At 35.2% G+C, this 15,351-nt stretch overlaps 1 protein-coding gene across 3 annotated transcripts in view; it reads left to right on the top strand.

The window, feature by feature from the left end:
- The window catches only part of TRAPPC8 (trafficking protein particle complex subunit 8), an 83,185-nt gene extending 68,269 nt beyond the window's left edge, over nt 1-14,916 (top strand). Inside the window, exons 26-29 of one of the 3 annotated variants that reach the window (XM_047828519.1) lie at nt 2,728-2,829; nt 7,087-7,232; nt 12,868-12,957; nt 13,898-14,916. In XM_047828519.1, the coding sequence (XP_047684475.1) occupies nt 2,728-2,829; nt 7,087-7,232; nt 12,868-12,957; nt 13,898-14,132 (573 nt within the window). In that variant the 3' untranslated portion in view covers nt 14,133-14,916. The remainder of the gene's footprint in view (nt 1-2,727; nt 2,830-7,086; nt 7,233-12,867; nt 12,958-13,897) is intronic. The other 2 variants (XM_047828520.1, XM_047828521.1) reach the window with 2 other exon arrangements.
- The last annotated feature ends 435 nt before the right edge of the window (nt 14,917-15,351 follow it).

Raw genomic sequence — 15,351 nt, 5'->3', positions numbered from 1 at the left:
AATTTTTAGTTTCAATATTAAAGTTGTTTTATAATTTTATTTAGTAGTTCTATAATGACTTTTTTACTTAAAGAATTCAAATTAGATAGCTTTCTTCTTTGTTATTGTTACTTCTAAGTGGTACTGAGAATATTATAGATTTGTTAATGAAAACAACTGTTATTATTAAATTCTTTGTTATTGGCATTTTCAGAAACTGAAAATGGAAAAAAATAGCACTGTGAACCTTCAGGTACCCATTACTCAGACTCCATAGTCACTAATTTGTTGCTATTCATCTTTCATCTATTCCATTAGCCCCTCTCCTTTGTTTTCTTTTATTTTTACTTTCCTTTATTATTTGCTATAGTGTTTTTTTTTAAGTGACATAATATTTTACGTGTAAATGCTCTGTATTCTAGCAGATGAAGACTTTCTTTAACATCTCCAAAATATTGTTATCTCATCCAACCAAATTAACAGTAATTCTTAATTATGATCTATTTGTTGGTCTGTTTTTGTTTTTTCCAGATTATTTTAAAATATTTTAATTTTTAAAAAATCATATCCAAATAAGATCCACACATGACAGAGCAAAATGAGATTGCTTAGGCATTAGTCTTCCTTAGAGTTACCTGTTATACAGAGCAGGCTTGTTTCGCACAGTGTACCCTCTGTATCTTAGAAATTTATAATTGTATATAAATTGTATACATTACATAGAATATATAATAAAATTATATATTACTTTTTAAAAAACAATTCTACAGTGAAATTAAGGATCTTGCTTAAGGATATTCACCTGAACTATGTGGAAAGGTTTCATTTTGTGTTGTCTGATACAAGAGCTCTCTCACATAGAGGTATTTTCATAGTAGATGATCAATATATGTATTTTTAAATTGGTTCAGATATTCTAGACTATTATTTTTACTAAATCACACATTTTTAAATAAACTTTCTTGAAACTAAGCTGGCATAAGTTTTTTATTTTTTATTTTTTGCATGAGTTTTAATAAAACTGCTTAAACAAATTGGTACTTTTGTTGACTATAGATGTTTAATATTTAAAAGGTCAGTTACACATTTTTAGCTTGAAATCATATGTTCTTGGGGCTTAGAATCAAGAGGATTCTATTTTCAGGCTTAGCAGTATTTTCCTCTTAATGTAAACCAACCAGTCATTAAATATATACTATAACCGTGGCGTATGTGGCTGTCACTCCACAGATTCCTGCCGTGTAACAGTTTGTAATATTACTGAGACAAGATTTTGAGTAATCTGTATTCTGTATTCATTGTTAAGTCCACAGTAACTTTGGCTGGGGGTGAAAGTGTTACCTTTTAAAAAACAGCCCGGAATAAAATCCCACTCCTAGTAGTAATGCTGATCACATGAAGAAGAAAACTACGATTGTGATGCTCCTTGGCTAGAAAATGGAAATTGGAATAGAATGAAGAATGGGATATGAAGTTGGTAGTGGCTCGTATTTGTGTTTATCACATGCTCATTTGAGAAAGTGGTAGAGTTCCTTTAGTGAGGTCTCTAGATAATGCAGAAATGACACACTGAATGAAATGAAATTTGAAAAGTCATTTAAGCTGTGGAGGAGGAAACACAGGATGCCTAGGACTCTTTTAATAAAATATAATTCAGGAGAAAAACCGAGCTCAGACAACATCTTTGTGAAAAATAATTGGAAAAGAGGCACAGAAAAACTCAGCAGTTTTAACTAAGCATAAATGTTTGTTTTAAAAAGCAAAGCCTTTGTGCAGAAAGGAGAATGTTATTTATAGAATTAGACATGGCTAGGGGTGATTTTTGTTCGATCCCATGAGACCATTGGAAAAAACGTGACATGTCTCAGAACCTTGTATTCAACCTCTCAAAGGTCCACCCTGTCAGGTGTTTAAGTCCAGCATTTTGGGTTATGTATTAGTTCACACGAGCAGGTCCTGGGCTGTCCAATGCCTTAGTGCACTACTCCCAAGTTGGTCTGCAGATGACATGCTGTCACGGGTCATGGTAAAATGAGTACAAAAATTGAACATAAACATTTAGAAACTTCTATAGCATTTTGGCTGAGAAATTTTGTGTCTGTTGAATCTAATAGTAAAAAAATTGGGCTTGTTAAAAAATTTTTAAACCTTTGTATTTGCATAATGTGGCAGTAACAGCGTATCAGAGCCATTTACGTATTATATTTTCTCTGGGACAGAAGCGGTTCAAGAGGGAGATGAGTTATATGCTGGAACCAGTGTTTTGATACAGATGAAATTGGCCTTTTTTTTTTTTTTTTAAGTATATGTACTTACGTTTAAGATATCTCCAAGGGTGTGACATTTCCACTTGTAAGATTTATGACTGTTTTCACGATTATGTTCTTCTAGGTGATAAACCCTGTGGCATTTCAGAAGCATGTATGTTTTGCCTGTATTTTGGTAGTTCAATCACAAAAAGACTTGTGTTATAGCACTAGTTTCTTAAGAGCTCTAGAGAAAACTGAAAAAAGATTTTAAGATGTATCCTTCAAATATCCAGGCCCAAATGTATTATACTGAGGCAAACAGATTTTGACAGATTCTTTATTTATTGAATGAGTAAATAAAAGTAGAAATGCTGACACAGCCATCGTGTTGATAATTGATTAACAGCCATGATATTTCTACCTTCCATCAAATAATTGCATTCATTACTTTTGAGGTATTGCCAAGCAAGGTAACATTTTTGTGCTTTGTATGTCTTAGGCTTATGTAGTGGAAGATAGTAAGCAGCTAATTTTGGAAGGTCAGCATCATGTTATTCTTCGCACTATAGGAAAAGAAGCCTTTTCATGTCCTCAGAAACAGGTAATAGTAATGTTTGCTTTGGGTCTTCTTGTGAACTTGGGGTTTTTTGTTTGGTTGGTTTTTGGGTTTTTAAAGGGATCTGCTGGTATATGCAGGCTTTTATATTGAGATTTGAGTGAGGGGTTGGTTGCAGACGACTAATTAGAATGAGAAATGAACATAAATAAAATTCATTAGCATCTTGTAAGAGTATTAGATACACTTGTGATCTTGAGGTTTCCTAATATTCTGTATTGAATCTAGAATTCATAGTTACAAAAAGAATTGATTTGCTTGAGAGGAAGGGAAACATGCCTTTGCCACTGCAGAACTCCAGAGGAGGCATATCGTGAAATGTAAAGGCCCCTGGAGTTGTGCAGCAGCTGGGAATAGTATTTAATATGTTTTCTCATTTCTCATAAAATACTATTTCATCTTACCAAAAAGTTCTTGTATATATGAACAAAATTTCCAGTAATTTGAACCATGACCTTGTATTGCATTTCTAAATAATGAATCTTAATTTCAAGCTTTCTTACATATTTTTGAAAACTTATTTTGAAATAATTTTCAAACTTGCAGAAAAGCTGCAAGAATTGTGTAAAGAGGGACTCTCTTACACCTTTTACCAAGGTTCACCAGTGGTTAGCATTTTACCTTCTTTGCTTTATCATTCTTCCTCTGTTTATGTACACATTGATTTTTTTCTTAATTATTCTTAAGTAATTACTCTCAAGTAAATTTGCAGACATCCTTCTCCTCTGCCCCTATTTACTTCATTGAGGATTGCAATGAATAAGAATAATCTCTTAAATAGGGGTGCCTGGGTGACTCAGTCAGTTAAGTGTCCGACTTCAGCTCAGGTCATGATCTCACGGATCGGATGGTGGGTTTGAGCCCCGCATCAGGCTCTGTGCCGACAGCTCAGAGCCTGGAGCCTGCTTCGGATTCTGTGTCTCCTTCTCTCTCTGCCCTCCCCTGCTTGCACTCTGTCTCTCTCTGTCTCTCAAAAATAAACATTTAAAAAAAAAATCCTCTCCCAAATCATAAAAAAAAAAAGAATAATCTCTCAAATAATCACAAAAACCATTATTAAATTCATGAAGTTTAACATTGATGCAGTACTCCTGTATAGTCCATATTCAAATGCCATCAGAGTTCTCCATTTTATCCTTGTAACAGTTTGTGTTTTCTTACCAGGATCCAGTCCAAGATCATACATTGCATTTACTTGTCCTGTTTCTCTAGTCTCCTTTAATTTGGGACAGTTTCTGAGCCTTCATTTGTCCTGTGTCATATGATATCTTTGAAGAGCATGGGCAAGTTATTTTAATGTAAAATAATACCTCTTTGGTTTTTTCTTGTTTCCTCAGGACTAGATTAAGGTTATACATTTTTGGCAGGGATACTACAGAAGTGATGTTATGTCCCTGCCAGTGAATTACATCAGAAAGCTCTTGATATTAATTTGTTTCATTATCAGTGATGGGTCACACTGATAAGGTCCACCTTATTTCTCTACAGCAAAGTTACTGTTGTTTCTAATAAGTAACTTGTGGAGAAATAATTTGGGCCTATGTAAATGTCTGATTTCTTGTTAAACCTAGTTCCACTAGTTTTAGCATCCACTGGTTGTTCTACAACTTGAATCAGTTTTTACTTTGATGATTACTAATGGTAATATTCCATTAGGTTTAATGAAGATATCAAATTTAACCCTGCATCTATTTCTTAATATAAGAAAATTGTTTTTTCCCCTTTGAAGTCCCAAGTTTTGGTTGTCTATGTTACAAACTTTTGATAATCTAGAATATCTCAAACATAGGCAGAATAAGTATTTAGAAAAGGAAGAAGTGATTTAAAAAAAATTTTTTTTAATGTTTGTTTATTTTTGACAGAGAGAGAGAGAGACAGAGCATGAGTGGGGAGGGGCAGAGAGAGAGGGAGACACAAATCTAAAGCAGGCTCCAGGCTCTGAGCTGTCAGCACAGAGCCCGATGCAGGGCTTGCCGTGAGATCATGACCTGAGCTGAAGTCAGATGCTCAACTGACTGAGCTACCCAGGTACCCCAGAAGTGATTTATATAAAATATATTTGTATTCTTGGGGCCCCTGGGTGGTTCAGTCAGTTAAACATCAGACTTTGTCTCAGGTCATGATCTCTCAGTTCCTGAGTTTGAGCCCCACATCAGACTCTGTGCTGTTAATGCAGAGCCCATTTCAGATCCTCTGTCCCCCTCTCTTTCTGCCCCTCCCCTGCTCGCTCTCTCTCTCTCTCTCTCTCAAAAATAAATAAACATTTACAAAAAAAGTGATATTTTCATTTTATGTACCATGAATAGCATATCCTTTTTATTTCTCTGTATTTCACTTTTGAAATATTTTATATTCTCTTTATATGGTTAACTGAGTTTGGGACATAAAGCGGTTTCATCATACTGTGAATAATAGATTTGGAGCCCCAAAACTTTCAGATTGATGATCTAGTATAAATTACTTGCATAACTTAATGAACTTTAGCTTACCACTCACTTGTAAAACCAGGATAATAATTCTTTACACCTTGTCTGTCTTGTGGTAGAAATGTCTTAAGGTAGAATCAGATCCTTATTATCAAACTGCTGCACAAATATTTAGTGCTGATTGTGAAAATACTTTTTGCTACTCTAAAGCTGGGAGGGGGGAAACCTTTTAAATATTCTCTTAGTAAATTAGCTTGGGCCTTTGGTATCCTTTTCATGGCTGTTGTTCATGTATTTTCCTCCTAATAAGTGGCATATAGAAATTTATAACTTAGAAGTCTCAAATAATAGCTTATTTTTTGATGATTGGAATATATTAAAAAATACATTTTTTTAACTTTCAATTGAAGTGTAAGATAAATACAGAACAGTTGAATAGCTCATTGAATTTCACAAATTGAAGAATACTCCAGTATAACCAGGACCCAGATAAAGAAATAGAACATAACCAGCACCCCAGAAATTCTGCTTCTGTTCTCTTCTTTCTTCCAGAGTAAACCTCTAGTCACTTTTCTCTGACTTATAAATCAAAAGCAAATTTAGGTCTTGCTTTTACAGCTATGTAGATCAGGGATCAGCAAACTTTTTCCAAGAATAAGCAGATGGTAGGTAATATTTTAGGCTTTACTGGCCAGAAGGTCTTTGTCTTAATTACTCATCTCTGTTGGTGAAGTCCAGAAGCAACCATATGACAGTATGTAAACAAATGGATATGGCTATGGGTCAATAAAACTTTCTTTCCAAAAAACAAACAACAAAAAAAACCCAGGAGGCCGGCTGAATTTGGTCCATGGGCTGTAGTTTGCCAATCCCTGGTGTAGATCAATGTCCAGCTAGGCTAGCAAGAAATTAAAAATCAAAATTTTCCTGGATGGTAAAGGGAAATAGAGAAAAAATGGTTAAGAAAAAAATACCACTAGAAAGGGAACAATACTCTCTGTTTTCATTTAGATGATAATGATATTGAAATGTTTACAGTATGCCTGACATTGGCTATATTGAGACTTTTACATGTATGTTAACCTTCAGTTAATACAGATGAAGGATTACAATCTATAAAACACAGCAGTCTATTTTCAAAATGAAATTTTAAGGCAACTTTAGTTCTTTATTAAAACAGATGCTATACAATTGAATGTCTGTAGCTTAAGTACTAAGTAATAAGGAATTTTACTAGATGAGACCCACAACAGATTTTGAAATTATTATAAGACTTTTTTATAAATGAGGAAATTAAGTCTTAAGATATTAAATGCCTTATCCAAGATGACAGAGCTAATATGTGAAATTGTTGGAATTCAAGTCTAACTCCAGCATATAATAAATAAGGAATGAATAAATGATTCTGATCCTAGATTCTTTTTTTTTTTTTTTTTAAGTTTATTTATTTATTTTGACAGAGAAAGGGAGAGAGCATGAGCAGGGGAGGGGCAGAGAGAGGGAGAGACAGAATCCCAGGCAGGCTCCACACTGTCCGTGCAGAGCCTGACATGGGGCTCCAACTCACAAACTGCGAGATCATGACCTGAGCTGAGATCAAGAATCACACACTTAACTGACTGAGCCACCCAGGCGCCCCTGAGTCTAAATTCTTTATCCTAGATTATATCGCAGATGATTCTATTGATTTAAATAACAGCAGAAAGTATTGTTCATGCTTTCCCTTATCTCAGCTGTTTTTAACTACTTTTGTTTATGCTATATTTTAACAAGACAGTGTTTTTATTGTCATATGTATATTTTTTTCTTTTCTCAGGAACCACCAGAAATGGAACTATTAAAATTTTTCAGGCCAGAAAACACTACAGTTCCTTTAAGACCGTCAGTAGAGCAGCTTTCTAATCTCATTAAAACAAGTCTTCACTATCCAGAATCATTTAATCATCCATTTCATCAAAAAAGGTCTGAGGCTTATTTTTGTTAAAATTTTTCTACGTGTGCACACCCACGCAGAGACTCTTATTTATTTAAACGATAGCATTAACCCAAATATTGATGAAGAAATTTAGAATAATATTGAGTATCTGTAAAGTGCTCTTAAATATTTTACCCTTTACTCTGATTACTGTATGTTGCACCTGTGGTTAGAGATGGCTATTTGCCTTAGACACCTCAATTGCCAAAAGTTTCTGGTGGGCAAGTTTATCACTAAGTCAAAAACAAGGAAAAAATATGTTATTTGTTTTTGTGTTGGACACAAATTAATTGTAAGAAATGACTATAGTATAGACTCATCAAACAGTTCAAGTTTTAATAGCATCATTTACTTAAGATTTACTAAGTGCCAAACTTCTTGGGGAATGATGTTCAGTTCAGTTGAACAATGAAGTTCAAACTGTGTGGGTCTACTTATACATGATCTTTTTTATTGTAAATGTGTTTTCTCTTAAGGGTTTTCTTAATATTTTCTTTTCTTCAGCTTCTTTTATTATAAGAATATAGTATATAATTCATATACCATACAAAATATGCATTAATCGACAGTTTGTTATTGGTAAGGCTTTGGGTCAACAGTAGGCTATTAGTAGTTAAGTGTTAAGGTAGTCAGAAGGTGTATATGATTTCCGATCGTGTGGGGGTTGGTACCCCTAACCCCTGTATTGTTCAAGGGGCATCTGTATTTGCAATTTTGGTAAGTAGGTTGATTATATAAACTTAAGGTTCTGTAAATAAAAAGTCCTAAATCAGATGACACTTCAAAAAGTTGCTGGTTTGCAGGTATAAAAACATGGAGAGAAGTCTATTAGAATCAGTCTATAAGTGAAAATTGAAGGTATGAATTTTGGTGAAGTCACCCTGGGTAGGGGTGGGGATGAGGTGGGATAGAACAAAAAGAACAGTGACCTGCAGAACAATGACATCTGAGAGAAAAGCTAAGGAAAAAGAAATCCGTGAAAAAGACTGGTTGAGAAGTAATTAGGAGGAAAAGATCAATGAGAAAGTGATATCTCAAAAGTTCAGTGAGAGAGAAATGGGTTAACTGTTTAAAATGCTGCAAAAATGTCCAGAGCCTGGAGCCTGTTTCCGATTCTGTGTCTCCCTCTCTCTCTGCCCCTCCCCCGTTCATGCTCTGTCTCTCTCTGTCCCAAAAAAAATAAATAAACGTTGGAAAAAAAAAAAATTAAAAAAAAATGCTGCAAAAATGTCAAATAGTAAAAGGATGAAAAGGTTACTTATTGGATCTGACAATGAGTGACTACAGTCATTTCCTCCCCGCCCCCCACAAAATTAACACCCAAATAACCAAACTACCTGTATTCAGGAAATAAAATATTGCTAGCATCACAGAAGCCCGCTGGTACTCCCTCACAGTCACTACCCTGCCCCCCCCCCCATATTGGTAGTCATTTCTTTGTTTCTTTTTATAATTTTCCCAACTAAGTTTATATGCATCTCTAATTTTGATTTTCATGGGGCATTTTTTGAACTTTATTATATAAGTGGAATTATACAGAGTATCTTCTTTTTATGTCCAGCTGCTTTCGTTTAATATTATGTTAGTAATTGTCAGCCACTGCATGAAGCTATAGCATTTTCATTGCCATATGAATATGTTTGAACGCACTGGAATAATTTACTCTCTTGATGGACTTTGGGATTATTTTCATATTTGAGCTATTTTGAATTCTGTGAATAATCTTGTGTATAATCTCTCGGTTTATGTGAACTTGCCCAGACCCCCTTATTTTTGCATACTTATCTAGGAATTTTTCCAAATAGTTTGACCATCTTGTACAACTCACCAGCAGTTCCCTTTGCTTCGTATCTTTACCACCACTGTTGTCAGATTTTTAAAAATTTTAACCATTTAAATTATTTATAAAATTCTTTTTGTCCAGGTCTTAATGTTGCTCTAATATGCAGCTGTAGTTGAGGGGGAAGATGGTATGTTTTATCCCTATCAATCTGTCATGACTTCATGTACTTTCATGGGAAATTTGGATTCCCTGATATTTCTTTTTTTTTTTTTTTAATGTTTATTTACTTATTTTTGAGAGAGAGGAGAAGGGACAAAAAGGGAGAGGGAGAGAGGGAGAGAATCCCAAGCAGGCTCCACACTGTCAGTGCAAAGCCTGATGGAGGGCCTGAACTCATGAACTGTGAGATCATGACCTGAGTCAAAACCAAGAGTCAGACACTTAATGACTGAGCCATCCAAGCCCCCCCCCCCCCCGCCCCAATGTTTCATTGTAACCCATTGTTCTACTTTATCAGACCTATCCTGCTTCATATCTTAGATTCCATGGTGTTTCTTTTTAACCATAGCAGTTAAAACCTTAGCTGTGCTTTAGAGGTAAGGATATTTAGGAATTGTCCACATGATTCAATTGGAGTTAAAAAGCATCATAGAATCTGGGAATCTAGCATGGAATTATGTGAAGCAGGGCAGGTGTGATCAAACTAGAGTAGAGTGGTGGGTTAAAAATAAAACATCACAGAATTAAAACTGTACACAAAGTATGTGAAAACAAGGCAGGCTAGATAAGGATGAAATGTGGCAGTTTTTTCCAGCCCTTGCTGCCCATTAGAATTACCTGGGGAATTTTTAAAGATTCCAGTGCCAGTTAAATCAGAATCTCTGGGAGTAGGACCCAGGCATCTGTATAAGTTAAATGTCCTCAGATGATACCAGCATGTACCTGTATCCATCACTGTTGCCACAGAAATGCTTCACAACAAACCACTCCAGAATTTAGTTGCTTATAAGGCATTCTTATACTCATGGATCCGCAGATCAACTTACCGTTTGGCTGCAGCTCACCTTCAAGCTGTGGTTGGTTGGGTTCATGTCTGCACCACATATATTTTGGGCTCAGTGCAGTGGGCAGCAGCTACTTGGATATGTTCTTCTTATGGCATATCTCTGGAGTACAAAGGTGAGTTATACTGAGATAGCACATTTAAGGCTTTTGTTTGCGTCAAAGACATTAATATTCCATTGGCCAATTAGGCTCACCTTCACATCAACAAGAATGACTCCTAGTCCCACAGTGGGAAGTAAATAATGGCTAGGGGAGTAAATAATGAAGTGAGGGGAGTAAATAATGGCTAAACAGTAATTATAGTTACACCGCAGCCACCAAGATGGAGAAGCACTGATGTAGAGGGCCAGAGTGGTTGGTCATCCTTACAAAACTAAGTATAGAAGGGTACTTGAGTGAGAGAACTGGAGAAATGGGAGATGGTTGTCAGAGAGTGGAGTGACAGTATTATTTCAGAGGTGGCTATTTTAGGTGACTAAAAAAAAATTACAATATGGTTAAGGAAGGTAGATGGATGAGTTTTGAATAGTACTGATGGTTATGGAGGTGGTATGAATTTGGGAAGGTGTTGAATGAGTTATCTACTTAGTAAAGTTGTCAGGATTGAAAAGAAGAAAGCAAATTCCTGCTGAAGCTTTTAACTGAAGCCAATAGATGATCTGGAAGAGAAGCCTTCGAGCAGTGTCTCTCATGTAGGTGGTATGCCTCTGCTTCCCAGACGTGTAAGATGAATGGGAGGTGGGAGGTCAAGCAGATGGTTCCCTCATCTTTACCTCAGATATTTCAAAATACTCATCCTTTCTCCCTCCCCCAAAGAATCTGCTGTACTGAGTTACTATTTTTGGTTTTAGTATTTTAGTATGAGGACATAAAAAAAGATTAAAAACCATGGAGTAATATGACCAAAAAATGGATGTTTTGACAGAAGGGGTAGGAGGAAGAAATCATCAAGAAGTGGCATTGAGAACTACATTAATGATACATTCTGACCCGAGATATGGAAGCTGTTGGAGGAAACACAGCATCTAATGTTGAGAGGACTGTAGAGGAAGCCGTGTATTCAGCCAAATTTCAGTGAAAGCAAGATATAGAAACATAGACATTAAGGGTCTAGGGGAGTGTTCTTAATGTAACATAGAAATGTGGGAGGGAATGCGACAGCAGGAGGTTTGGTTATGTCAGTAGCACACGGATCATACAGGAACAAGAATATGAGGAAGAATATTTGACCAGAGATAACAGAGGTGAAACACTGGGTTTAGCTGCCATAGTTTTCAAAATAAGAAGTCACATTAGACATTGTTTATGGAGCTTTTGAGCATTATTCTCAGCACTTAGCATATTTGATCTCACCTAATCATAACAAACCCAAGAGGTAGGTACAATTGTTCCTAGTTTGCAGTTGAGAAAACTGAGGTACAGAATTATTGAGTAGATATTTGAACCTTAGTCAAACTGTAGTATGCTTTTATTAATGCTAAATTTGGTGGTGGGGGGATAGTTGTCAGCAGTTTGGTCTCTAGGGACTGTTTGTGCCTCATCAGATTAGCATTTTTCAAAGACTATTAGTATAAAGTGTTTTGTTGTTTTTTTTTTTAATTAATTTTGAGAGAAAGGGAGCAGGGAGAGGGGCAGAGAGAGGAGAGAGAGAATTCAAAGCAGGCTCTGCATGAGAGAGACCATGAGATCATGACCTGAGCCGAACTCAAGAGTTGGACACTTGGGGCGCCTGGGTGGCTCAGTCGGTTGAGGGTCCGACTTCAACTCAGGTCATGATCTCACAGCTCATGAGTTCGAGCCCCACATCAGGTTCTGTGCTGACCGCTCGGAGCCTGGAGCCTGCTTCGGATTCTGTGCCTCCCTCTCTTTCTGCCCCAACCCCAGCCCACTTGCATTCTGCATTTGTCTCTCTGAAAAATAAATAAACATTTAAAAAAAAAAAAAAAAGAGTTGGACACTTAACCAACTGAGCCACCCAGGCACACCTAGTTTTTACTATCTCTTTATTCTTTGTGTTTATAGAATAAAATATTAATACTAGTATGTAAGCAGGCTTCATTTGTGCCCAGGTTATGTCCATTTTTTATATTCTTGATTTGAACATACACCAGTCTATTCATATATCCTCTTCCGTCACTGCCTGTCCTTTCTGTGCTTAGTAATGCTTTAGTAATTTATTAATTCTAAAGTGATAGGAGAAACTGGGTTACCTGAGAAAATGTGTCCACTTAAAAAGGCTTTCCTCATAATTTGTTCTATAGAAAGAACTTTCATATTCTCTGTAACACAATGGCTTTTATGCAAATTTGGTAGAAAAGCAAATGTCAATCTAGTCCAAGTTCCCAAAATAAAGTAAATTTCAAGAAACATAAGGAGAACAGGATTAGTTGTTGGCATTTTCATGATTTATTTTTTTCTTCATTGATCTGAGTTTTACTTTGTTTTTCATTTTGAGAAATAACCACTTAGAAACACTTGGGTGTTTTTTTGCTTTGTTTTGTTTTTTTGTTTTTTAGTAGTAGCTATAATAAATGGAAATAAGATGGTTTTGTGGATGTATATATTCTGGGATTTAGTATGCAAGTATTGTAGTAACAGGTTTTTCTTATATACACAAATAATTTGTCTGGAGTGATTTTGGAACTCAGTTTTTTTCTCTACTTGAATCTGATTAGTTTTAAGGAGATTGTTAGGTATTCTTAAGTGTTATTTTCAAGATAGCTGATTTAAAAAAGAAAATACACAGCTTAACCTTTTTCGTTTTTCTTCCACAGCCTTTGTTTAGTACCAGTCACCCTTTTACTTTCCAATTGTTCTAAGGCTGATGTTGATGTAATAGTTGATCTTCGGCATAAAACAACAAGGTAAAGATGTATTTAGTACAAGATTGTTTTGTGGCTTAAGATTGATTTGAGAACAATTTAATTATGGATATAATTACCTAATGTGGATAGAGAAAGTTTATTCAGGCGTGCCCTGGGTGTTTGGTTTTACAGAAATGTTACAGAAGACTTACAGAGGGTTGTCTCAGCATTACAATAGTGATAAAATAACAAGCAGTTTCCAAAAGCAGCGAATTGTTTTGATTGGAGACAGAATTTTTCAGAAAAGTTTGTTGGTGATAAAAAACTCTAAAATTGAATATCAGCAAGTTTGTGATAGAAGAGTTTTTAAGGTTTTTTTTTTTGTGCGTGTATGATTGTAAAATAATACTTACCCAGAAATACAGGTACATACTTCCATATCTGATACCTCAAGGCTAGATGCTTTTTGGAATTCAGAAATTTTTGGATTTTTGGAAAAGTAATATGAAACGTGAATGGATTACTACTACTGTATGAACACTCCAAATAGGATCTGGGGCAGCTGTATGGAATCCAGACATGTCCTATGTATGATTATGTGTGTCATAAATTAATGCCTTATTGGTAGATACTGGGTTCCATTTTTCAGCATTATAAATGGTTTCAGTATTATAAGCATTCCTGTATATGATTTTTTTTTAGGTACAGATAACCAATTGGTTAAAAGCTGAGGTTTGAAATCAGGTTCCATTATTTCCCACCTGCTGTTGTGAGCATTAAATGCAATAATGCTTGTGCCTACAACATAGTAACTATTAATAAATGTTGACTATTAGAGCAATAGTAATACTAGCTGTTTTCATTGTTGTTATTAAGAAACAGTTGGCTTCATGAAAAAGTTTCTAGAAGTAGAATTGCTAGATGAAAGGGATGTGTTACTGAGACTTGGGGAAAATTTTTATAAAACCCTTCAACTTACCATTTTCCTTCTCCCACATAGTCCAGAAGCATTGGAAATCCATGGATCATTTACATGGCTTGGACAAACACAATATAAACTTCAGCTTAAAAGCCAGGAGATTCACAGTTTGCAGCTGAAGGCATGCTTTGTCCATACAGGTGTTTATAACCTTGGAACACCTAGGGTATTTGCCAAGTTATCGGACCAAGTTACAGTGTTTGAAACGAGTCAGCAGAACTCCATGCCTGCCCTGATCATCATCAATAATGTGTGATGACTTGCAAATTTGTACTGAAATCCACAAGAATCAGTTTTATTTTACTGAATGGGTTTTAACAGCAGTATTTGTTATACCTAACTTGTTATGGAGGTTGGTGTCGGGTCACTGCAAAATACTTTCGACTTGTCAATCTGTTGATGATGCAAAGCACGTTGGACTGAGAATACTCATATTCTTTTTTTGTATTTCTTTAAACCCTGGTAATAATTTACATGCTCATAATACGGGAATTTCAACATAGCCACGCACCTTATTAAGCCCTGTCTTAAAAACCAGTGTCTAAGTCTGCTGTTACAACATATTGATGGTATATGAATATTACCAGATGATTTTGAGGAAGGAAAGGCCTTGTTGGTGATACTCCTGTTAAGCCATTAGTCTATAAATTCCAGCTTTACTGTGAAGTTCTATAGAGTGTTAAATACGGATTTTCCTGTCTTGCTTCACACAATTCTCTAAAATACATTTTGAACTTTGGTTATAGAGTCTTCATACTTCAGTATCTGGTGGTTCCTATGGCTTATACATAACTTTGTAAAAAGAAAAAAATTTTTTCTGATGCTTTGAATATAGTTTTGAAAGGAGTTTGACTTTTTTTTCCTCATTCATCTCAGTATAGGGTGCACTATTTCACAATATGAGATTTTTTGTCATTTAAATTATCATATTCTTTATTATGTAACTTTAACATTTGAGTTGATCTGTTTAAAATATGAATCTCAAGTTAATTAAAAATAAGCTTTTCAAAAATGTATTATATTTATAACAAATGTAAATAGAATAAAGACATGCTATTCACTGTATAGATTTATTAGATGCCTTTTTTTAATTCTGAGGACATCATATAGTCTTTATTTAAAATGAATGCTAACCATATTAATTATAGCAGGACAAACTAGTTTCCTGAGAAAGCCTTGTTTCCAAACATGAAGTACAAGGCTTTGTTCCAGTAGTCCTTGGTGGCCATGTTTACATGAGCAAACAAATTTTGTCTGTAAATATGTCATGTCTGACACCCAGTTACAAATTTGGAGAATTCTTTAATATCCTGGGAGAAAGGAAGATCATGCCTACTGAACTATTGAAAATAACCACATTGCAGACTCTGATGCTGGGTATGGTAGACGAGGTGATTAGCCTTCCTGCTGAAGAAAAGTAGACTCTAGACAAAAGAGAAGAAAACCTCTTACAAAAAACAAAGTGTTAACAGTAT

This window comes from Prionailurus viverrinus, chromosome D3 (genome assembly GCF_022837055.1).
Source record: "Prionailurus viverrinus isolate Anna chromosome D3, UM_Priviv_1.0, whole genome shotgun sequence".
NCBI classification, from domain to species: Eukaryota; Metazoa; Chordata; class Mammalia; order Carnivora; family Felidae; genus Prionailurus; species Prionailurus viverrinus.
The sequence above is the reverse complement of the archived record's forward strand: the minus strand, read 5'-3'. Positions and strand labels throughout refer to the sequence as shown.